At 38.2% G+C, this 25158-nt stretch overlaps 1 protein-coding gene across 1 annotated transcript in view; it reads left to right on the forward strand.

Moving 5' to 3' along the window:
- The window catches only part of LOC132820918 (cilia- and flagella-associated protein 47-like), a 491537-nt gene that overhangs the window by 160617 nt on the left and 305762 nt on the right, over window positions 1-25158 (forward strand). The window contains 6 exon segments of the mRNA XM_060833275.1: window positions 2805-2902; window positions 6642-6758; window positions 8686-8820; window positions 9475-9587; window positions 15612-15762; window positions 16437-16525. Coding sequence (XP_060689258.1) covers window positions 2805-2902; window positions 6642-6758; window positions 8686-8820; window positions 9475-9587; window positions 15612-15762; window positions 16437-16525 — 703 coding nt within the window.

Below are 25158 nucleotides of genomic sequence, written 5' to 3' on the forward strand. Positions count from 1 at the left end.
GCCAGGATAAACTGAGAACTGCGGATGCTGGAGAGTAAGAGTCAAAAAGTGCGGTGATGGCAGCATCCGAGGGGCAGGAGAGTCGATGTTTCGGGCATAAGCACTTCATCAGCTTCCAAGGATGTCCAACTTGAAGAGGTTTTCTTTCTCTATCCATAAGGATCTCAGTGAGTCTCTCTTCCACTGCAACCCCAGGTCATCTCCTCTTGCCCTGAAGATCTTCAGCCACATCCTGAAGCAAACTCCCTATTACAGCCACGTCTCCTTCCTCAGCACCTGCTGATACCACTGGCTTATCCCGCATGGACTCTAGACTACACTAAGATCATCACAATTTGGACCTGACCGGGACAACCGCAACCTACATCAAATCCAAAGCCTTCACATTCCTGATGAAGGGCTTATATCCAGAACGTAAACTCTATTATTCCTTGATGCTGTCTGATCTGCTGTGCTTTTCCAGTGTCACTCTATTTGACTCCGCATATCTTGTTGGAGGATCCCAAATATTTGAGAGATGGAGCTGTCTATGTTCTATTCCATTATGTACAAGTTCACTGGCATACTATCCAGAATATTTAAAATGCCCTGAAATATTGTGGGTCAGTCCTCATATCAGTTCTCTTTAACCTTTAGGGCAAGACTAGGACGAAGCTGTCCAACTGACTAGCTGCTTAATGAACTGTTTCCTGATCCATCCCTGTTCTTCTCTTATGTATACCAATGTGTGGTGAATATCCTATGCAGACCCCCCCCAGTCTATCATTGATTGAACATGCAGTGCCATTCTCCGTATGGGAGTTTGCAAAAGAAAGGTCAAATTTTGCAAGTGTCATCTTCAGTCGTGGAGAAAGTGAGGACTGCAGATGCTGGAGATCAGAGCTGAAAAATGTGTTGCTGGAAAAGCGCAGCAGGTCAGGCAGCATCAAAGGAGCAGGAGAATTGACGTTTCTTCAGGGCCATTCCTGAAGAAGGGCCTATGCCTGAAATGTCAATTCTCCTGCTCCTTGGATGCTGCCTGACCTGCTGCACTTTTCCAGCAACACATTTTTTAGCTTATCTTCAGTCGTGCCTTCTGTTGTCTCATTTTCCTCCAATGCTCGACATTTTAGTAACCTTAAAGAGAAGAGTAGGGTAAGATCTCATTCCTGATGAAGGGCTTATGCCTGAAATGTTGACTGTCCTGCTCCTTGGATACTCTGCCTTTCCAGCACCACACTCTTCAATGCTGGTTTAATCATGAAGGATAAATGGATACAGGTGAGTATCTGTTGGAAAAAGTGAGGGGAAGTTTCAGTATAGGACTGGATGTTACTTAAGAACACTAAGATGTGTCTTCTGGCTTGTCTAGTTGTGATGCTCCTAACAGGACTCACCTCATGGTCTCAGTGACTTGATCCAAGAGTAAGAGAGGACCTGAATGGATGCTTTGCCTCTTTCACCAACTTGCCTTAATATTGTTTGCAAGCTTTGCCTGAAAGAAACCAGTGAGACTATTAACAGTTGCCTAATGACATAGTTTAAGGATGTGCATATCAAATAGTGGGGAAGGTGAAGGGAGTGTTTGGGAGGGGATTAGGAGGTGCAGAAGATAGTCATGCTTTGTGGGTTGAATGCTGGTTCTCATGGTTGGTTTTGCTGTTGAATCCCTTGTATTGCAGAGTTATTGATGATAATGTGAGATCATTGTACAAGTGGTTAATTTAGCATCACTTGGTTGGAAATGACACATTTTCTTGCATTGAAACCAGGTGTGTGGGATGATGCTCTTTGCAACAATATCTTGCAGGAGTTGTGTGCACTGCTGCTCAGAAATCTGGTATGGTAAGGAAACCCCTTTCTCCTCCAACATCCTCCAGCAGAATCTCCATTGTGCTGTTGGAAAGTGTGGAACCCTTGAAGAATTTATTTCTTCTGTCCCGTGATTAGCTCATCTCAGGTTGCCTGCTGGGTTTAAGAGATGCGGCCTGTCTTCAAGTGAAAACAGTAACATCAGAAAATGAAGGCCCCATGGAGGGAACCTGCTAATTATCAACAACACTACACAGACAGTCTGCTTATCTATTTATCATTTATAACGAGGGGCTCCAATCAATTCCAGAATAATTCTTCACCTGAAAATAGGCCTACACAAGCTTCAACCTATTAATTTGCTATTTGATTAACTCGTGCTCCAAATCCTTTATTTGTGCTTTCAAATATTGTCATGCCTTCAATGTACTCTACGTTTTGCCACCTCCACCCATTTGCTTCAGTTCTTTCAGTCTAACCTGCATTACTACAGTCATGATGTTTTTTTAAAAGTTCTTCATTAATTTAGGTGTAGTAAGAGTATAATGGAAAAAGATCTTTGGTCCTTTGTGAACATAATGACATCTAAAAAAATTCATTTCACCAGCACAATCCCATACTATACTTTATGATTTAATCTTAAAGGATCTGTTTTTAATCATTCACAATCCAATTTTATGTAGCATAATGATTGGACGGTCTTCCTATCGTATGAAGTCACTAAATGTTTTCCATCAGACTTTGAAACAACACAAAAGCCAGGGTGCTCAAAACTACATGCATAGAACACTATCATTAGTTGGTTCGAGATCAGTAGATTGTCTCTAATTGCATTGTTTATCTTGGTCTCAAAATGAACTCTTTTAAGGCCATGATAAAAGAACAAAGGTCTTTCTGCCAGTACATGTGAATATGTAATATCAAAACAAGACCACATCCTCTAAACTCAACACCTTCACCACTTGGTTTAAAAGATTGTCTTATCTTTTCATTTTCCTCTCTCTTTTTAATAGGTGCTATACCGCCAACCCGCTGGATAATTAATTTTGATTTAGATTTGATGGATGGTTTAGTGCTTGCAGCTGTTGTGGCTGCTTATTGCCCTCATCTGGTAGGTATATATTTTCTATTATACTTCATTTGATTGTTTTCCTCTTTAATCGGTTTCTGATTTCTAACAGGGAACAGATTTGACCAGTTGTTGGAAGATGCTGAGATGAAATCAAGTCAAAGTTGTAAATGTTCATGCTGCACTAATTTACCACATTGTGTATCACATGGGATGTATTCACCTTCGTCTCAGGATAGAAGTGCTTCCAGTCTAATTCAGATCCGATAGCCCAAACCAAATTTGAAGGGAATCTTATTGGATTTATTTCCATCATCAGGTTGTATTTACGCTGGAATTGCAGTTTACCAATTCTCTGATTACAGCCTTACAGACGGGAGAGAGATAGACTGAACTGCCTTATTCTTATGAACTCCTGTCCATAAGCAGGATACTTTATTTTTGAAAAAGCTGTGGTGTGTTTCTTAAACCCCTGTTTATGACGTCAGTTTTAAGGTGACAGACAGTGATTCTCTTAGATTAAACCAGGAGTATTTATTGCTCACATTCGATCCCAGCATTGTCTTACACAACTTTTTAAATAAGATCACATGGCTTACAAGTTAACAACATTCTAGAAACTTCCAACAGTAAACATTAGTAGACAGATCATATATGTGAACCCACTTTCTCTTGCATGTGTGTGAGCATGTACACACACTTGCAAAGTTCATAGAATCACTCCACTGGACTTTGAAGCATTTTAAACAGACTTTCTGAAAACTTGGATGTTATCCTCCCCAGTGAAATCTGATGTTCAAATGAACACATAACTATGTTGTCGCTTTTAATAATCATACACTTGAACTCTTTCTTTTGCGTGTGTGTGAGCACATAATGATTCTATAAACTTTGCATGTATATGTACATGCTCACACACATGCTGCAAGAGAAAGGGGGTTTAGTATATGATTATTAAAACCAACAGTATAGTTATGAGTTCATGTGAATATCCGATTTCACTGGGAAGGTTAACTTTCAAGGTTTCAGAAAGTCTGATCAAAATTCTTCAAAGTCCAGTGGAGTGTTAATAATTTGATGCTGGCTATTGACTTGCCATTCATGTTAAAGGAGATCCTATCTCTTTGGTAATATTCCTTTACATACCTTTGAATATAGGTGCATCATTGTTTCTAGCATCTCTTTGGGTATATCGAGTTTTAATATTATCTTCTGCTGTCAATCTGGGCTTGAAGATAGAACCTAAGGATATTCTTTACTTGAATATTTTGCTGTATATCCAAACATTAACAGGTGCAAACTTTCACAAGGGTGATCTGTCTATCCATGCTTACTGTTGAAAGTTTTCAGAATGTTGTTAACTTATATGCCATGTGATCTTGTTAAAAGTCCAGCAAAATCCTTTTTCTAAAAACAATGTAGTGTTTACACTATTTCTAAGATCCTTCATGTCATGAATGTGATTGTACCCTTAATATAAATTAGCTACTTATACTAATTTGGACACCTCCAAATCTTGCTTCAGAACTCAAAAATATAAATCAACTAAATCATGGCTTTATTAACTGTGCACAGAATCTCTGCTCCAAGTTCCTCCTATTGTGGAAAATATTTTGTTTAATCCACAAAGGATGTCTAGGTGCTCGCTTAAGAGAAGGATGCTTCTTAGCCTTTTTCTGCACATTGTAAAAAGGAAGTGAGAATAGAAGCATTTCAGGTTGAGCAGTTTGGGGTCAAACCATGGATCATCTTGGCCTGCTATTCAAATATTATTCAGTGAAGTTCAAATTCAGCAGTGAGCCATCATGCGTGTCTGTAACTTACCTGTTGCTGACCTAGGACCTATTCACTGAGCTCTATTCTTTTGCCTGTGTTGTAGTTACTTCCAATAATCTACCACAGGAGACCTGAGTACAGGATATTGATCCATTTATTCAAGCGTATGCAAGGAGAGTGTATTTGAGGGCTAACCCAAACAACTCTGAGGAATGCAGGAAAAAGGCAGTGTCTTTCTACAAATGTTTTGCCATCTCATATTTCAAACTCTAACCTTGCTTCATTAAAACATAAAACACAGATGTCCACTCCAGGTCTTAGCCTAATGTAATTTATGTTTTCTCCTTCACCTAGCTAAGGAACACTTAGTCATATTCTAGATGTTGTTGCTTACCCAGTTCCCGTCAGTGTCTGGCATCTCCTGACTCTCAACCTATCTCCAAGGCCTGTAAAGGATATTTTTGAAAGCATAAATTGCTGTTTTTAATCTCTTGCTGACACGATCCTATTGGATGCGCAACATTCATCTCGTACAAGATCCATTATTTGAAGTCTGCTCTTCAATTTTTCCCAATTTAACCCTTAGTGCGTTTACAATTCACCTACTATGTGTAGCAATTACATCTAAAGCTACTTTTGAGCAAATGACAGTGACAATGAGCAGAGGGCGCTATTGCTCCTAGTTCATCTTTAAATAGGAGACAGTGAGGTCTGCAGATGCTGGAGATCAGAGTTGAGAGTGTGTGACTGGAAAAGCACAGCAGGTCAGACAGCATCCGAGGAGCAGGAGAATCGACGTTTCGGACCGGAGCCCTTCATGTTTAAACAGTCTCGTAGATTGAATTGGCTAAAATCAATTTGCTAAAATCTCTAAGATAATTCAATGTTAAGTCTGGATTAGTAAGATTTGGAAACTAGTGCTAACATAGCTATTCAAATAATAATAAGGTATTTTCATATACATCTAGTCAGCATACTTGGTTAATCGAGACACCTAAAACCCAAATGGAGTTTGTCAGCTAACCAAGAGCTGAACTGCTGTTCTGGACTGTCCTGATTTTTGTTTTTCCTGGCTTTAGAGATCTTGCTGATGTTGTATGACTGGTTCAACGAGTACTTGACTGACAATTGTATTTTGAATTTGAAAAGTCAAATACTTAAAAATCTGTGAAGTCTAAGTAACTCTTTGCTGGTACATTAAACATGACCCACCTGTTTAACTTGATGCATTTGTAAAATCCTGTGGGAAGAGATAGTTTGAAATCTCAGAGAACAAATCAGTCACTAATGATCAACTTGATTTGTTCAAATACAGGACAAAACACTACTTTTGAAAGTGGTATTCATTAACGATTTGTTTAACCTTCAAAATTTTTTGTTATTTAAAGTTATGCATAGTGTATAAACATAACCATACTATGTTTGTTTCTTTGATTCCTGTGTTTTTTCAAGAAATGAATAATATATTTGACTTAAAATCAGATTTCACATAGTATAATATTGATTCTGAATGTCAGAATAAAATCTTGAGAAGGTATAATTGCATAATTGGCTAAAAGCAATTGTTGGATTGGTTTGTTGTTCATTTGCAGTGTATGTCATTGAAAACTAGCTTAGATATTGAAGAATGAAAAAAAATCTCAAAATGTACTGATTTAGGAATAATGAAAATGATCCCAAGCTCTGGAATCAAAATAATTTGGAAGTTAAATATTAGAAAAGATCTAAAAGAATTACCATTAACTTGCTGCAAAAATCAGCTGAGAGCAATTTGCAAATGGGAACCAGGGAGCTATCCCTAGCTTTTATTTTCTGCAATTTTGTTTAAAATTGGTTAAGGCAAACCATTTGTTTTCCCAACCTTTCCCTCCTTATCCAAATTACACTTTCTGGATTTTTAAATAAACAATACAGCACTTAGTTGGTGTGAAATAATTTATTTCTGGTTTTTGTTTGTAGATTGGTACTCTCAAAAGTACAACACGTTGTCTGTCTTTCTTTACAGATTCCAACTCATTTTGAAAATATGTATACTTCTCCAGCTGCTCCTGAGCAATGCCTACATAACAGTCTGATACTCCTTAAAGCATTTGATACCATTGGCCTAGATTTTGATATACAGGTAAAGTGGATTATTATTGCACAATTCATTTCATTTCAAGACTCAAATCATGGCACAGATATCATTACTGCCTCGATCAAAACATGAACAGAAGTGCTGAATTTCAGTGGACGGTGAAAGTATTTGCTGTTGACATCAAGACAGCTTTTGGCCTAGCGTGGAATCAAGCAACTCAGTAAAAATAAGACAATAGAAATCAAGGAGGTGGGGGATGGGATGCTGGTGGTGGTGCAGTGGTGAAATGGTTGGAGCCCATTTATTTCAATTCCATGACATTGCTGGGCGAATTGTTCAGTGCAATGTTCCTTTCACAATCATCTTTAGCTGTCTTTTTAATGACCTTCCCTCATAAGGTCAATGCTGAACATTTTTCTGTGTTCAGCACCATTCACAACTCCAATAAGGATGTCATCAAGTAACGAGATAACACTGAGTTTTGAGATAAATGGCAAGTAACACCCATACCAAATAATTGTTAGCTAATGTCCATCTCCAACCAGAGATACCAACCACCTGTTAATTAATTACCATCACTGAATTTTCTTCCATTAACATTTTGCATTGTTAGCATTGACCAGAAACTTACTGTTAACAAGATCAGGATATAAATACACTGCATCTGTGGAAAGTGGTTCTGTTGAAATCCTTTGCACCACAATTCAGGAATGTGATGGAATATTCTATGCTTCACTGGGCGAGTGTGGATCCAGCAACACTTGAGAAATTCTATCCAAATCAAAGCAGCTTACTTGTTTTCCTTGCTTTACATTCACCATCTCCTATGTTGAGAGATTGGCTGTTGTATATACCATTTACCAGGTGCACAATAAACCATCAACAAGGCAGCTTTGACAGCAAAAGCGAAACCTGGATGCATTGCTGCTTTGAAGATTGAGGGATAGGGTTATTAACATCAGCAAGTTTCCCTTGAGATTATGCACAATTTTGAATTGGCATCATGTAGCTAATCCTTCATCATTGCCATCAAAATCATGAAATTCCCTACTTAAAGGCATAGTGGGGGGTACCATAAGCTCACAGATTTCAATGATACAATAAGGCTGCTCACCATCACCTTCTCTAGGTCAATTAAGGAGGGTAATGAATACTGAAATATTAAGTAACAATCCCTTGAATCAATGTAAAAATGAATACATCTGGAGCTTCTTGATGTAAACATAGCTGGTATCAGAAACTGGTTAATGCTCAGATGTTACAAAATTTTATTTTACTTAACAATCATCATTTTTTATGTTATACATAAAGTTCCATTTTGTCATAATTTCGCGCAGAGATGACAAACACATTTTATCTCTTGATAGTATCTAAAAATGGGAAAAAATACATTGAGAATCTCAGGATATCATAGAAGGAAGATGTTCAGTACCCCCTCACCCCGTACCACAGCACCACCAGCCCACCTCTTCTAACAATCTGGAAGAAAGATCCTTTTGATCTTTTTTTCTTGCCCTTCCTCTACATTTTATAAAGTTTAAATTTTGCAAATATTTACTTGCTTTGCTAAAAGTCATTTTAGACTCTGATTCCATCCTTGTTTTGTTTAGGTATTCTGAAACCAATGGACTTTCCTCGCTCTTTTCTTTTTAATGACCTTAAATTTATCTTTCTGGTTTCCACCAAACCAACCAATTTCTTCTGTCAGCTTATGTATTGAGTCTGTACAAAACTTTGAGCTCTCTATTGGCCAGGTACTTCAAGGTATCACTCACCAATAGTCGAGTGACTATAATTGGGTATTTACAAGAGGCCAGAATAAGAGGAGTGTACGTTCCTTGGATGTTCATTTTGTTGGATGAAATGGCAGACATAGGGAGAGGTAAACCTATGAAGGGATTTGAACAAAAAAAATGTAAAACCATTAATTTTAATATTTTTGAATATAATGATATTCTTGTTATTTAAACAGGCCACTGACATCTCAGATCCAAATCCTATCATAATGCTTATGCTGTGTGTTTACCTGTATGAAAGACTTCCTAACTATCGCCCTAAGATGACTGTCGAGTTCACTGGCGAACTTCATGCTACAATTGTTAAACATGTGAGTAAAATGAAGCTTCTTTCAGGCTTATGGAAAGCAAAGGATATGACCAGTCAAAGTAAGGTCAACATCATATCTGGAAGGGAGTGTAAACAGGCATGTTTTCGACCTGCCCTTTTTCATTTAAACTGGCAACCTGTAGAAAACACTGAATGAAACAGCAAATGCTTTAAGAACCTGAAGGCTATAATTTAAATATCTATTCACCTTCCTTTTTCTACTCTTGAGCTCTTGCATTTGTGTCAGTCTACAGTATGGTTCAAATTATCTGTTGAGGGAGTTGCAGGGAGACTTCCTGTTACTGTACTAAGCAAGGTGAATGATAATTTTCTAATCTCTTGACAATTCAACACTTTTCAATGTATTCCCTTGTGGAACAATCAATGTTATTGCTGTTTGAAGTATAAAAGCCTTTATTCTAGGGGTTCAGTTAGCTCAGTTGGCTGGATGGCTAGTTTGTAATGCAAAATGATACCATCTATTTGGGTTCAATACTGTATCAGCTCGCTTTCCTGAGGTGCGGTGACCTTCAGGTTAAATCACTACGAACCATCTTTCTCTGATGAGAGAGCAGCCCTCTCTTCTTCTGAGATTATGATGTCTTTTCCTTGTGTTGCTCTAATAAAGTTAAGCCTGAATCATTATTTAAAACAGGTTCGACTTCAAAATCCCTTCATGAAGGATCTAGTGTATTTTGCAACAATTGTCGGGAAAGAGGCAAATGATTTTACTTTGCCTAATGGAAATGAAGTGGTCATTCCAGAAAGGTAAATTCAAATCCTTGCATATTACCTTGTTTGTACCTATGCTGTGCTTGATGTTACCCTATTTCTTTACAGTAGAAACATGTAAAAATAGAGGTTTTTTGACACAGTTAGCAAACCTGGCCTATATTGCACCTGTTTCAAAGTATTTTCATCCCCATTCCCACTTAGTTTCCACTTAAACTCATTTGTAAATTACTGAACTCCATAAGTCAACAAGATGGGGGTTAAATATTCCCTGATTTATTTAACAGTGACTATTCGTTTAATTTTGATCAACATATTAGAAAATATAGGCATTTCAGAAAATGTCATTGCATCACCTTTGACTAACCTGATTTTAAATTGCTGAAGATAATTTTGAAAGATATGCAAAACTGATTTCTATTTTCTGGTTAGAATGGAATACACCAGTCAGTTCCTGAGTAAATATTTTAAAAATGCAAAACATATCTCTCTGAACCAAATCTCCCAACAACATTCAGTAAACTCAGCATCAGGCAGGACAACGTCATTTGCAATACTGACACCCCTCAAACCATATTAAAATTTGAACTCCCTACCTTTGTTGTACAATGGCTTAAGCACGTATTGTCTATAAGATGCACTTCAGAAACTCGTCAAGTGTCTTCTCACAGCACTTTGCAAACCATCAACCTCTATCATCTGGAAGAACAAGATCTGCAAACATGGGAACATCGCATGCCCAAACTCCCCATCAAGTCTCATTCCATTTCATTGTTCCTTCACTGTCAATATGACACATCTCTAAACTGCCTCCCAAACAGCACTGCAGGGATATCTACACCACACAGACTGCAGTGATTTCAGAATGGTGCTGTCCAATGTCTTACTGAGGTCATCATTACAACTCTCTATGTAAACCCTGAAAGAGTTCCAAGTTGTGATCGAATGATTGTTTGACAAATTGTTAATCCCATCTCCAATGGTAGTGTACCTAACGTTGAGCTGCACATCAGACCATGGATCAACACTGTAGTTTAACTTAAAGAAATGCAGTCCTTAAGATTATGTATTTTCATTGTAAATTAGTATTAGCAGACTCATCATCACATTCCCAATGCCATTTAAGGTTTGGCAATGATACTCAGACTCCACAAATAAGTAGTAAAAATCTAGCTTCATGTTTGGAACATTCTGAAGATCAACAATTTAAATATAAATTGTGGATCTCCCAATGGTGATTAGTTCACTCTGTGGACACTACTCAACTTTTCCAAGTGGTGTCTGCTTCCAGCATAATGCTTTGAAAGCAATTAAAAGAACATGAAACTTTATTTGCACTTAAAGATTCTGTACTGGTTATGTTTAAACCATAGAATCCCTACAGTGTGGTAACAAGCCATGTGGCCCAACAAGTCCATACCAACTATCCCCTATAACTTCTGTCAACTAATGCACCTAACCTGCACATCTTTGGACTGTGGGAGGAAACCTACGCAGACACAGGGAGAATGTGCAAACTCCACACAGACAGTCACCCAAGGCTGGAATCAAACCTGGGATCTTTGCACTATGAGGCAGCAGTGCTAACCACTGAACCATCAGGCTGCCCTAATGGGCGGCACGGTGGCACAGTGGTTAGCACTGCTGCCTCACAGCGCCAGAGACCCGCGTTCAGTTCCCGCCTCAGGCAACTCTCTGTGTGGAGTTGGCACATTCTCCCCGTGTCTGCATGGGTTTGCTCTGGTTTCCTCCCACAATCCAAAAATGTGTAGGTTAGGTGAATTGGCCATGCTAAATTGCCCGTAGTGTTAGGTGTAGAGGGAATGGGTCTGGGTGGGTTGTGCTTCGGCGGGTCAGTGTGGACTTGTTGGGTCGAAGGGCCTGTTTCCACTGTAAGTAATCTAATCTAAACTTTATGCCAGTGAAATAATGCTGAAAAATCCAGTGTAATCAAATGGGAAGTCCAATGGTCCTTCTTTTTTGTTATTTTCTTTTTATTTTCCTTTATGGATTTTGACTTCACAACTGCCTCTGGTAGAATACTGCTTCTCTTAACAAGCTCGATATAAATGATTTTTTTTCTCTGTGTTAAACATTGTGGTCGCACACTAACTGTTTGATGAGAGGAAAGAACTCTCTGGTGTGGGAACACCTTCGCATTTAGATTTGACATCAGCAAAACTGTGCGTGCAGTTCATCTCAATCTTCCCAGTGAAAAAGTCTAGTATTTTGACAAATCCATGCAGACACTCTGAAGCCTGCTTCTCTGCAGCGAGAAAGAACATAATTTACTCTCCTTGGCATAAAGAGCCCTAGTCACCTTTTCTTTGCAACACTAAATGAGCAAACTTTACCGTTCATGAAGATCGTAGCTGATCTGTTTGTGCTTTGAATTCCACATTCTCATCTACCTCCATAACCTTTGATTCCTTTGTCTAAGGAGGAAACAATTACAACATTTAAAAGGCATTTGGATGGGTAACTGAATAGAATGAGTTTAGAGGAACATGAACTAAATGCTGGTTAATGGGACTAGATTAATTTAGGATATCTGGTCAGCATGGACAAGTTGGACTGAACGGTCTGTTTCCATGCTGTAAATCTCTATGACTCTAGGGATCTATCACCTTTGTTTTTAAAACATTGAATGACCCCCACTTCTACCGCCTACTGAGGCAGTGAGTTCCAAAGTTGCACAACCCTCCGAGAGAAAACAAATTCTCCTCATCTCTCTTCAAGAAGAGTGACCCTTAATTTTAATCCCTAGAATCATATGCTTCAATCAAGTTGCTTTTCATTCTCTGAACTCCAGTAAAAACAAAGTAAGATACTCCAGTCTTTCCTCTTAAGTCAGCCCACTCATTCCAAGTAAGAAATGCAGATGCTATAAATCAGAAACAAAAACAGAAATTGCTGGAAAAGTTGAGCAAGTTTGGTGCCATCTGTGAAGAGAAATCCCAGTTAACATTTCATGTCCAATGATCCTTTCTCAGAACTGAGGGTCACCAGATTAGTTAACTCTATTTTCTCTTCACAGATGCTGCTGGACCAGCTGAGCTTTATCAGCAATGTCTGTTTTCATTCCAAGCATCACTCAAGTATACCTCCTCTGAACTATCTCCCAATCATTTATAATTCTTTAATAAGGAGATTAAAAAGTACACAAAATTCAAGATGTGGCCTTACTAGTGATCTGCATTATTAAATGTAACATCCTTACTTTATTGAATCATAGAGTCATATAAGATGGAAACAGACCCTTCCGTCCAACCAGTCCAGGCCGAACATAATCCCAAACTAAACTATTTCCACCTGCCTGCTTCTGGCACATATCCCTCCAAACCTCTCCTATTCATGTAAATAGCCAAATGCCTTTTAATTGTTGTAATTCTACCCACATTCACCATTTCTTCACGTAAACCACCATCGGTGTTAAGAATTTACTCATGTCTTTTTTAAATCTCTCTCCTCTCACCATAAAAATGTGCCCTCTAGTCTCGAAATTCCCCCATCCTAAGGAAAAAACAATCAACCTTAATTCTATCTCTACCTCTCATTATTTTGTAAACTTCTATCAAGCCGCTCAACCTCCTACTCTGCAGCAAGAAAAGTCCTAGCCTATCCAGCCTCTCTTTATACCTCAAACCTTCCACACCTGGCAACATCCTGTTAAAACTCTTCTGAACCCTCTCCAGCTTGATAATATCTTTGCTATAACTGGGCGACGAGAACTGTACTGTTCACTTCCTGTCATTATGAAAGATAACATACCACTAGCATTCTAATTTACTTGCTGTACCTGTCGACTCATGCTGTAGAACCCTCTGACCTTGGAATTCTGCACCTCCATTTAAGTAAGACTCTGCATTTTCAATCTTCCTGCCAAATTGAGCAACTTCACATTTTCCCGTATTATACTCCATCTACCAGATTTTTGTCCAACTGCACAACCTATTCATACCCTACGAAAACTCCTTGTTTTTCGTCACAGTATACTTTCAAAATATCTTTGTGTCAACTGCGACCTGAGCGACCATGCCTTCACTCCTCTCATCTAAGTGATTGATATAAATTGTAAATATTTGAGGCCCCAACACAGACTCCCATGGGACACTCATCATTCACATCCTGCCAGTTGGACAAAGATGAATTTATGCCTTTTGTCTGCTTCCTGCCAACCAGCCAATCTTCCATCTATTCTAAAGATGTAGGGTTACAGGACCCGAATTGTAAACTCAGCTTTGTCTCTATAGATGCTGTCGGACCTACTGAGTTTTCTGGCAATTTCTGTTTTATTTCTACCTATGCTAATATGTTTTTATTTTCTACAAAATTAAAAATCACACAACACCAGGTTATAGTCCAACAGGTTTATTTGGAAGCACTAGCTTTCGAAGTGCTGTTTCTTCATCAGGTGGTCCTGCTCAACAAGCACCCGATGAAGGAGCAGCGCTTCGAAAGCTGATGCTTCCAAATAAACCTGTTGGACTATAACCTAGTGATGTGGGATTTTTAACTTTATTCACCCCAGTCCAACACCGGCTCCTCCAAATCATTTAGTTTTTGCAATAATCCTCAATGTGCATCTTATCAAATGCCTTTCAAAGTCCAAGTACAATACCTCTGCTGGCTCCTCTTTATCCACAGCACCTTTTATTTTTTCAAAGAAGAAGGGTGGTAAGGGTCTGGAATGCATTACCTGGAGGGTAGTTGAGGTGGGTAAGGTCACAATCTTTAAAAAGTATTTAGAATCAGAGAATCCCTACAGTCTGGAAGTAGGTCATTTAGCTCATCAAGTCCACGTCGACCCTCCAAAGAGCACCCCACCCAGACGTTGCCCCTCCCCTATCCCCACAACCCTGCATTTCCCTTGACCAATCCACTTTACCTGCACGTCTTTGGTATGTGGGAGGAAACCCATGCAGACATGGGGCAAATTTGCAAAATCCACACAGACAGTCACCCGAGGCTGGAATTAAACCTGAAGCACTTGGAATGTCATGATATTCATAGTCATGACCCTAGTGTTGGAAGGTGGGATTAGTGTGGATTTAGTGCATTTTTGGCAGTATAGATTTGATGAGCCAAATGGTCTTTTCCCTACGATTGAATGATATGTCTAATAAATTGGCTAAAACTAATTTCTTTTACATGAAACCACAAAGTCATGTAAAAATGACTTTTCCTCATTATCATGTATTTTTCTAAGTCATAGATTGTGTGGCCTCTTTAATGATCAATTCAAACACATACCCCATAATTGGCATCAAGTTAATTGCCTAGTAGTTTTCTGTTTGCTGCCTCACTTCTTGAAGAGAGGACTGTATTTGCTAATTTCCAGTCTGAGAGAACCAGAATCTAGGAAATTTTAGAAAATTAACACCAACACCTTTACTGTCTTATCAGCCACCTCACTTAAGATTGTACAATGCAGTCCATCTTGACTTGGATAGCTGCCAGCTGCCAACAATTCTTCCCCTTCTCCTGCACCATCCACACGTTTCTTGATTAGGACATGGCAACTTCTAGACTTTGGAAAGCAGATTCACATCTCTTGGCTGCACAGGGGTTGCTTTGACTGTTTCAAAAATGTAACTTTACCTGTTGAAACTTAGACCTAGTAGAACAATTTTTATTAAAGCTCGCCCTGTACTTGGTATCTTCAATCCAAACAAGTGTCTTTAGGTTGGCCTAAACACCTCAGCTATCCTGTTTGCATACTTAAGGGACCTGAGGTAATTGGCTTTCAATTCTTCTGTAAAATAGACAGACTCTTTTGATTCTTGCTGTTTTGATTATTACCTGAATTAGATATGCACTCACAATTGCAGACCCATTGAAAGAGCACATTCCTGACATTTGAATAAAACTGTGTGAGAAATTAAAATTGAAATTGAAATTGAGTCTTCAGAAACAATTATATTGGCATTGTCTTCTGAGTATGTACCAGTAGAATGAGCTTTTCCCAATATTGATGACATTTTGAATGCCCCATCTATGATTTTGTGTACATTATATTGATCAATTTGATTGGTAAATGTGAACATTTGTTTTCTATAGGAGTCATGTTGATATAAATGTAGAATTCACAAGTCGGTTCTTGAAGCCAGAACAAGCTTTGCTAATTTTTGTATCAAGGTTGAGGAAAGGAGTAGCAGCCGCTACGACTACATTTTTACTGACCTCACGAATTAATGGTATTAATCCTACTGTAAGTGAACACTAGTATATGAACTGATGTGCATGCATTTATTTAAAAACGTTTGGGACCTTTTTTGATGAATCTCATTGTTCAGTATAAATAACATTGCTTGCAAACTGAATGATGCTTTCTAACAATGTGACATTGTTAATATTTCATTTCATTCATTGCACTTAGAAGCAATTTAATTGGTTGTGACTTACCATGTGATTGACATGCTCAGCATTTGTTTGATGACAGTGATAAGGACAGCCAAGGAGGAAGATTGCTTATATGATTCCTAGTAATTGCCTGACATTTTCAATTGCAGCTACTACTATTGATTTTTCAACTGAGCTTGGGTGGGAAATTGTCCTTGGTAACTGCTGCTTTTTGAGTCATGATCATACTGAGGAAAAGCATCATTACACATTTTGAAATACACCAATTCAACTCATTATTTCTACTTTTTATTTTTTTTCTTATAATTCATTTACTTTTGAGATTGTGAAAGTACCTTGTTAATAGCAGAATGGGCTAACATTATCACTGGTCACGTTTTGTACATCATCAATTCTGTTTTGAGAAATGTCTCATTTGTGCAGTATTGTTGAGCACAATATTTTTACTGTGTCAGTCAATTTTATATAATTGTGCAAAAGCTGTTGCTGTTTGAGTTCAGTTTTCTTCCTTCCATTTTTCAGGATACTTTTAAATGTGAGTCTCCATGCTTTAAGCAGAAAAGAATGCAGTTCAATATTTCCAACCCCTTAAATGTAAATGGACTTTTCAGGTATGTCTAAATCGATAAACTACAAACACCTAAAGTAAAAGCCATCTGCTAATTTGATATTCTAATGTGTAAGGAAAAATATATTTTTCCATGGCAAGATTTTGGTGAAAATGAGAATTCATTGCAAAAGGGAAAGAAGATACTTAATTTTATTTTTCCTGCCTCCAGTAGTTGGTGTTTTTCTTCTGTCTGAAAAAGTGTTGCTGAAAAAGCACAGCAGGTCAGGCAGCACCCAAGGAGTAGGAGAATCGACATTTCAGGCATGAGCCCTTCTTCTGTCTCCAAGCTTAGATACTATCACTTGTTACTACTTAAGTAAATTAGTTACTTAAACTAGATACACCAATTAATGCATAGAACCATTAATTCAATGACAGTAACTAAATAAGCCAATGATTAGAATATAATCAGTTCAAATATCTTATCAAATAAATAGTTAGATAGCCAGGTAGTGGTAGTATGTAGAAAGTATTGTGATTCTAGACAGCCACATTCATTCATAGAGTTAGAGATGTATAGCATGGAAACAGACCCTTCGGTCCAACCCATCCATGCCGACCAGATATCCCAACCCAATCTAGTCCCACCTGCCAGCACCCGGCCCATAAGCCTCCAAACCCTTCCTATTCATAAACCCATCCAAATGCCTCTTAAATGTTGTAATTGTACTAGCGTCCACCATTTCCTCTAGCAGCTCATTCCATACTTGTACCACCCTCTGTGTGAAAACATTGTCCCTTAGGTCTCATCTATATCTTTCCCCTCTCACCCTAAACCTGTGCCCTCTAGTTCTGGACTCCCTGACCCCAGGGAAAAGACTTTGCCTATTTACCCTATCCATGACTCTCATAATTTTGTAAACCTCTATAAGGACCCCCCTCAGCCTCCAAAGCTCCAGGGAAAACAGCCCCAGCCTGTTCAGCCTCTCCCTATAGTTCAAATCCTCCAACCCTGGCAACATCCTTGTAAATCTTTTCAGAACCCTTTCAAGTTTCACAACATATTTCCGATAGGAAGGAGACCAGAATTGCACGCAATATTACAACAGTGGCCTCACCAATGTCTTGTACAGCTGCAACATGACCTCCCAACCCCTGTACTCATAACTCTGACCAATAAAAGAAAGCATACTAAACGCCTTCTTCACTATCTTATCTACCTGCGACTCCACTTTCAAGGAGCTATGAAAGTTCAGCAAATATCTATGATAAGTATCTGTAGCTTGATAAACTTAGCTTAGATCTGGAATTCCAGCTGCAGATATTGAGTGAATAAGGAAGTTACTTGGACTCTTTGTTCCAAGAGAACTTTCACATTGGTGAGTGGTGAAGGACAGCAAAGTTGCAACAAAGAGTCAGGCAGATATGGGGATCTAGAATGCAATGATGGAAGAGTCTCAGCCCTCAACAATGACCAACAGGTATGAAATACCTGTTTCCTGTCTGGATGAGAACCAATATTTCAGGGTGGATGCTGAATCTGACACGATGCAGGAGGCCATTAATATGGGGAGAGTGAAAAGGAATGTGGCAGTGATTGGTGAAAGTGTAGTCATAGAAATAGTTTTCTTGATTGCTGTGATCAGAGGTTTCAAAGGTTTGTTACACTGTCTGATGCAAAGAGTAAAGGTATATCTGTGGCTCAGGATGCAATGAGAGAGGAAGGAGCTTGTTAGCATGGCTTACGTAGGAACCAACGACATAGGTAGAATGAAGAATGATGATCCGGTGAGTTTAAAGTCCAAATCAACAAGCAGAAAATTAGAAGGTAATATTCTATGGATTTGTTATCAAAGTTGTGTACAGTTTGGCATTGCGATTAACACAATAGAAGTTTAATTGTGTGGTTGGCAGAGTAACGTAGGAGGCAGAGTTTCACTTAAAGAACCAATGGCATCAGTACAGTTCCACTGGGAATATCACTGTTAAAACCAAATTGGGCCCATCGTTCCAGTGAATCAAAGTATTACACCTGAGACAGGAGATGGATCAATAACCTAATAAGGGTTTGGGGCTGTGGGGAAATGGTGCTGATGGGTCAGGATGTAACAGGGAGACTATCAAATGAAATAAGGCATTTGTTTCTAAACAGATGTCAGGGGAAATTCGTCAAAATTGAGATCATATTAATGCTTGTCAAAATGACTGATTTCACAGAGCAAATTAAATCAATCAATAGCATACATAAATTTAAGTTAAAAATCACACAATACTAGGTTATAGTCCAACAGGTTTAATTGCAAGGTTTAATTGGAAGCACACTAGCTTTCGGAGCGACGCTCCTTCATCAGGTGATTGTGGAGGGCTCGATTGTAATACAGAATTTAGAGCAAAAATTTAAGGAGTGTCACTCTGAAAGCTAGTGTGCTTCCAATTAAACCTTGCAATTAAACCTGTTGGACTATAACTTGGTGTTGTGTGATTTTTAACTTTGTACACCCCACTCCAACATCGGCAGCTCCAAATCATAAATTTAACAGGTGTGATTGAATAGCTATTGCAGAAATAAAGTTGCAAAGTATACCCAGGTTGGCTTCTAAATATTCAAGGATGCTGAACTTTTATAAAAAAAATGGCAACATGGAAAAGAGGGATGCAGCCTGATAATAAAGGATGGGAAGAAAATCAATACAGAGGAAGTAACTTAGAAAATCAATCAGTCATTTCATTTGGATGGAGTGAGGAAAAGACAAAAGGTAGAAAACATTGATGAAAATCGTTCTAAACCTCCTAACTATTGTTGAAATGCAGGGCAGGATAAAAATCAGGAAATTAGAAGACTATGTAGTAAGTGTAATAAACTAATTATGAAACTTCAAACATTTTATAGACCAGGGACACCAAATTTATAATAATAGTCTTAGGGCTACATATATATAAGAATGATTTCAAGGTCAGTCCGACTGCCACATTTCTCACCATAGCCCATGCCAATCAGACTTGTGGTCTTAAATCTCAACATGAGATCTCAACACCTCAAATCTCTGTAGCTTTGAAGGGCAAATTGGCTCGATAGATTGGGAAAACATATGAAAAGGAAACACTAAAAGAATGAAGCCATAATTTGGAATAAATATACCTATTGTATTAGTGAAAAGCCCCACAGTAATAATGGGCCGACCGCTGTAATAAGAGTTGAAGCCCAGAAGGGGAAAATAAACTGGCCCAGTTGAAACAGTTGTGAAATATGTTTTGGGTCCAGTTCAAAATAACTTGATCCTTTCACTCTTGGGTTAGCTATATCCAATTGCTAACAGTTGGTACTCTTTCCTGGCCATTTTGTGTGTGTAAGTATTTGATCCTTGTTGCCATGCAGTAGAATTTTCTGATTTGAAAACAATGGGCACTGTTTGCTGGCTAATTACTAGTTGGAAACAGTCATCACTAGCCAGCTTTTCCCAGCTGAAAAAAAACTGGGATGTCCCCACTGAACCTAGCGTATTGGAAAGGAAATTAGGGGACTTGCCATGAACAAATTAAGGCCTCGTACCTCAACATCGTGATGTGTACAATTTAATGAAGAAACCAAATGAGAGTCTGACTGTAGCAACAAGCTTCAGATCTTAATTTGGATAACAAATGAAATCAAATGTTAATTAAAACATTTACAAATCATATTAAAAGATATGCCCTTTAGAAAATTCATTTATAACTTAATAGATCTACAAGAAACACTATTTCCTGTTAAAGTCCTGCACTTGATCAGATATGTAGTTTCCATTTCTTTGTCATTTTTGTCACATCCTCTGCCCTTGGCCTGAGGTACAGTAGCACACTGAAGGGCAGAGAGAGGAACAAGACATAAGTAAGGATTTTCATTGAATTTATCCAGCAAAGCATAAAGGATGTTCTAACAAAGTTACAGCACAGTTTCAAAGCAGAAGCAAACGTGTCGCCTAAATGAACTACTCTGATATGTTTCACACTATATACTTGCACCTTCCTTGTTTTCTCCTGGTCCACAATGTTGGCTAGTAGACTCCTGTTCAAAGCTTGCTTTGGGTCTGTCTCACCCATGGTTTTGCTGTCCTGATCCTCATGAAAGTGAGTGGGTTAGGCTTTGTGGGTGAGTGAGGGAAGCTGGGCAAGCGGCTAAGTGAGGTTGCCCAGGTAAAGTGGATCTTGCTGTTTCTTCAAGTGATGTCCTATTGTCTGTTGAACTGAGGGATCCTTTGTTCAACTCCATCACCTTGCTCCCTTCCTCTTCCACATCGATTTTATCCTAATCCTAACATCTGATAAAAAGATGCAAGAGCATAACGATTAGTTCCTTAACTGCCCAGTGACTACATACCTGCAGGATGTTGTGGAAATTTAACTGTAGCTTGAACTATATGGACATATATCTCGGTCTTTCTGTCTGTTTCTCTGTCTGTCTCTATTTTTCTGTTTTTCTTTCTGACTCTGTTTCTCTCAACACCATTCCCAAACCCCACCACTGACTCCTCTCTCCCCAGTCACACTGTATGCTTGTTTGACATTTCAATTTAACTGTCCCTGTTGAATGCCATTTTCAGAGGCTAATCAGCTCAATGTGTCACGCGCATTGACCAATCAATACACAGCTAAAGTGGTTAATCTGATTTTAAGATGGGGAATAGGTTTCAAGAACGGGCACTGAAAGCACAATGAGCCATTGAGGTTCCCCACATTAGGGGCCATTCCAGGTGGGAAACTGCTTGACAGTGCCATCATTTGGTGTTGTTCCATTCCAGATCTTGATCTCTCTGTTTCTCCCCGATAGTTTCTGAGACTGTTGTCGGTAAAGCCCACCTCCCTTGTTCTCTCCTAGTCGACGGTGTTGGCTAGTAGACTCCTGTTCAAGGCTTGATTTGAGTCTGTTTCACCCATGGCTTTGCTCCCCGATCCTCATGAAAGTGAGTGGGTGAGGCTGTGTGGGTGAGTGAGGGAAGCTGGCCAAGCAGCTGAGTGAGGTTGGCCAGGTAAAGTGGATCTTGATGTTTCTTCAAGTGATGTCCTACTGTCTGTTGCCCACTGCTGAACTAAGGGCTCTGTTTTTCAACTCCATCATCTTGCTCTCTTCCTCTTTTACATCGATATTATCCTAATTCTAACATCACCAGCATTTAATAATACCAGATGTGTAAAGTCTAGCCATGTTGTCAATGACTAGTATGGTACATTTCCTTTCTTCAAGAAGCCTGTTTCAGTGCAGAAATAAGTGGAATGAAGGGACAGGAAGGGAAGATTACATTAAAAACAGAATTGGCAGCGCAGGAAACTTGCACCAAGTGTGCAGCAGTATTGAGGTTCCAGGAAACCGTGTTCTCAGCATATTCATTGTGCACCATTCAACATGTGGAGATTTTCCATATATTGCCAATGATGTAGCCTGCGTAATTTAGTTTTGTACAAAATAAATTAAAATAGAACAAGGATTATACATGCACATCTCATGGATTTTCATTTTGAAAATGCACATTTTTCCAGCTCATATGTGCTGTGTATACTTGGAATATTGCAGCTTAAACACAAGTGTCATAAAATCTGTAAATCAGCCACCCAGTTCTGGAAAGAAATAACTAATGTTCATATATGAGCAATACCACCCATGTAAAAGGTTGCAGGGGGCTTATGCAACTCCAGAGAGTCAATCATCAATTCCCAGGTTAACTGTTCCCAGTAAGCCATGACCAGTTACGGCTCATCGAATGATGTGTGGAACAATTAGTAGTTGGATTTCCCAGTTGTTCCCAAAATGTATCTGCTTTCCTAGTTAGATACAGTAGCAATTTTGAAGTAGTATCAATTTACTTTTCCTTCTGGAAGATAGCATTTGATTAAAAGAACAGACTTACAATATCGCCAAAAAGAAAAGTAATACAAAGATTGATAGGATTTTAGAATTCAGCAACAAGGTTGATAAGGGAATAAAAGTAGGCAGGCTGCAACTAGCAGGATAACTCCAAGATCAGTATTTGAGTCAAGAAATTTGCAGTCTGTACTAATGGTTAAATAAGTTAACTATGTGTGACATTGCCAAGTTTGATAATAGAAAGTTAGGTGTGAAAGTTAGCAGTGAGTAGGATGCAGAGAGAATGCAGAGGGATAATGACAGATTGGGTACATAAGCAAATAGAATTGCAGTTTGAAGTGTGAAAGTATTCATCCAATTATTAAGTAGGTGAAGTAATAAAGCAGGGTGTCCTCAAATAGTGAGAGACTGGAAAATGTTGGCATTTCAGGAATCTAGTCGTCCTTATACAATGAGTCACATTAAGTTAGCATGCAGGTATAACAAGTAATAGAAAGGCAGAAAGTATATCATTTTCTCTCACAATGATTGGAGAGGAAGAAAATATTTGCACAATTAGACAGGGAACTGGTCAGCCTACATCTGAAGCAGAGCATTCAAAGAATTTTGGTGTCCTTCATTGAAAGGATATATTTGACCTTGAGGGGAGACAACCTGGTTTCAGGACTGCTGACTTCTGAGATGGTGATTATCCAATGAGGAGAGATTGAGAAGCTTAGGTCTAAAATTCATTGAGGTTTACAGGAATAAGAGGTTGTTTAATTGAAACTTAAAGTTCTTAAGAGCTGTTAAGAAAATATTTCTCTTGCCTCATGAATCTAGAAAACCAGGTCACAATCTTAGAATATAGGGTTGGTCATTTAGGATTTAAATGAGGAGAATTTTTTGATTGTGCATCTTTGGAATTCTCAAACTGAAAGAACTGTAGATGCTCAGCCACTAAGTAGATTTAAGACAGAAATTGATGGCAGTTTGTGTACTGACAGAATTATGGTACATGGGGATAATGCAAGGTGGAGTTGAGGTAATGTCGAAGATCAGCCTTAACCTTGTAAGTAACAAAAGGCTCAAAAGGTCGAATCACCCATTACTGTTACTCTTGTGTTCTTATATACAACTTCATTTTGCTCAGTGCCATCTAGGAATGTATATATTTATATAAAGGCTTAACTTTTTTTTATAAATCATTTTCACAGTGGAAATTATCCAAGTATTATTGAAAAATGACATTTTGATACTTGTATCAAAATATGTTTTAAAATTGATCTGCTTAATCTGACAAAATTAATTAAATCATCTACAACATTTTTCCTTATTTAGATCCAAGTCGGTCAATGAGACCTTTCTTTTTGAATACGAGGTTATTAACTATTCAGTCATACTGCTCCTTCCACACATTTGTCCCACTCATTCCTCTTTTGTACCTACATGGACAATTAATTAATCTATTAACCTCAATCATCTACTCGACTACTTGCTATCTAGTCAACATGTGTCGACTGAAGATGCTGTAGACCATCATTGGTGTTAAATGTAGCTTGCTAATATATGTAGTGACTAATTGCAAAAAATAATGAATTTTCCAACTAGGGGAAGAATATCACAAAACGTATTTTTGACTATTATAAGCTTTGACAAATCGCTTATCAACTTTTATTACAAAAAAAAGTCTGTTTTCTGTGTTTTGATAATGAGACATATTTGCTCACCTAGAGCAGGTAGTTTTTAAGAGTGCAATGCTTTGGCTTGCGAAGAAAGGAAGTAAAATGTCTTCAGTATTTTTTCTCCATCTTCCACTCTACTTGCAGCAGAAGAGTGATCGGAATCCTGGACCAATGGCCTGAACAGAAAAGTTTCTGTGTCTTTGTTGCAGAAGTTACTGCAAATGAAGAGAAGAGCCTCAAAATTCAGTTACAAAATTTTTTGAGTTCAGTCTTGTATTTAGGTTTTGAACGATTATGGAGATAGTTGTGAATATTTTACCCACACAGTACTGTTTTCTTTTCTAGAGTAATTTTGATGGAAACCCGGATCAGTCTTTTTAAGACTGAGGATTTTGCATGCATTGCAGCCTTACTTGACAAAGTGAAAATGCAAACTCAAAAAACTAAAGTAAGGTTTAGGTAAGTTTAAAACTAAATTAGATTGATTAATTAATTGATTTGCTTGTCCAATGAATTGCTTTTTCGGTTGAAGACACTATAACTAGGAAGTCAAAGGTTGAATTTAATTCTGTACTTAATATTGTTTTCAAGTCATTGCCTCACTAAGGGTTATATAGAGTGGGTATTACAATCATAATCATACCAACTAAGAGTTGGGACCTGCCAAACATCTTCCACGTTTCTTGGAATGAGGTAATTTGGCCAGTTGTGGTACATTCACGAACACTCTGGATGAAATCTTGCATTGGAGTAATCTATGGATAAAGGAAGTCCTTCCCTATTTTGTTGTGCCCACTATCATGAGGAAGTGCATTTACTTCCTGATGACTGTGTCTCAAATTTAAGAACTTTGGAAAAAAAAAGATTCTTGGATATATATGTCATGGCAGGACTAGCTTTTATTGCCCATCCCTAAACATTGTTGAACCAAGGCTAATGAATTGGATAGAATGCAGTTACAAATACAAATTGTAAAACTGATTTAGCTTTCTGTGACAAAAGCAAGTGTAGAGGATACTGAAAGTCTTAATTAAAACAAGAAATATTGGAAATACTGAGCAAGTCAAACATCATATGTGGAGAGAAAGAGAAGTAAATTTTCAAGGTAAGAACTTTTCATCAGAATCTATCCAACATTCAATATCCTGTTGCTTTACTTAACCGACTCTTGGGATCAAGAAGGGATTCTGTAGA

This window comes from Hemiscyllium ocellatum, chromosome 12 (genome assembly GCF_020745735.1).
Source record: "Hemiscyllium ocellatum isolate sHemOce1 chromosome 12, sHemOce1.pat.X.cur, whole genome shotgun sequence".
Taxonomy (NCBI): domain Eukaryota; kingdom Metazoa; phylum Chordata; class Chondrichthyes; order Orectolobiformes; family Hemiscylliidae; genus Hemiscyllium; species Hemiscyllium ocellatum.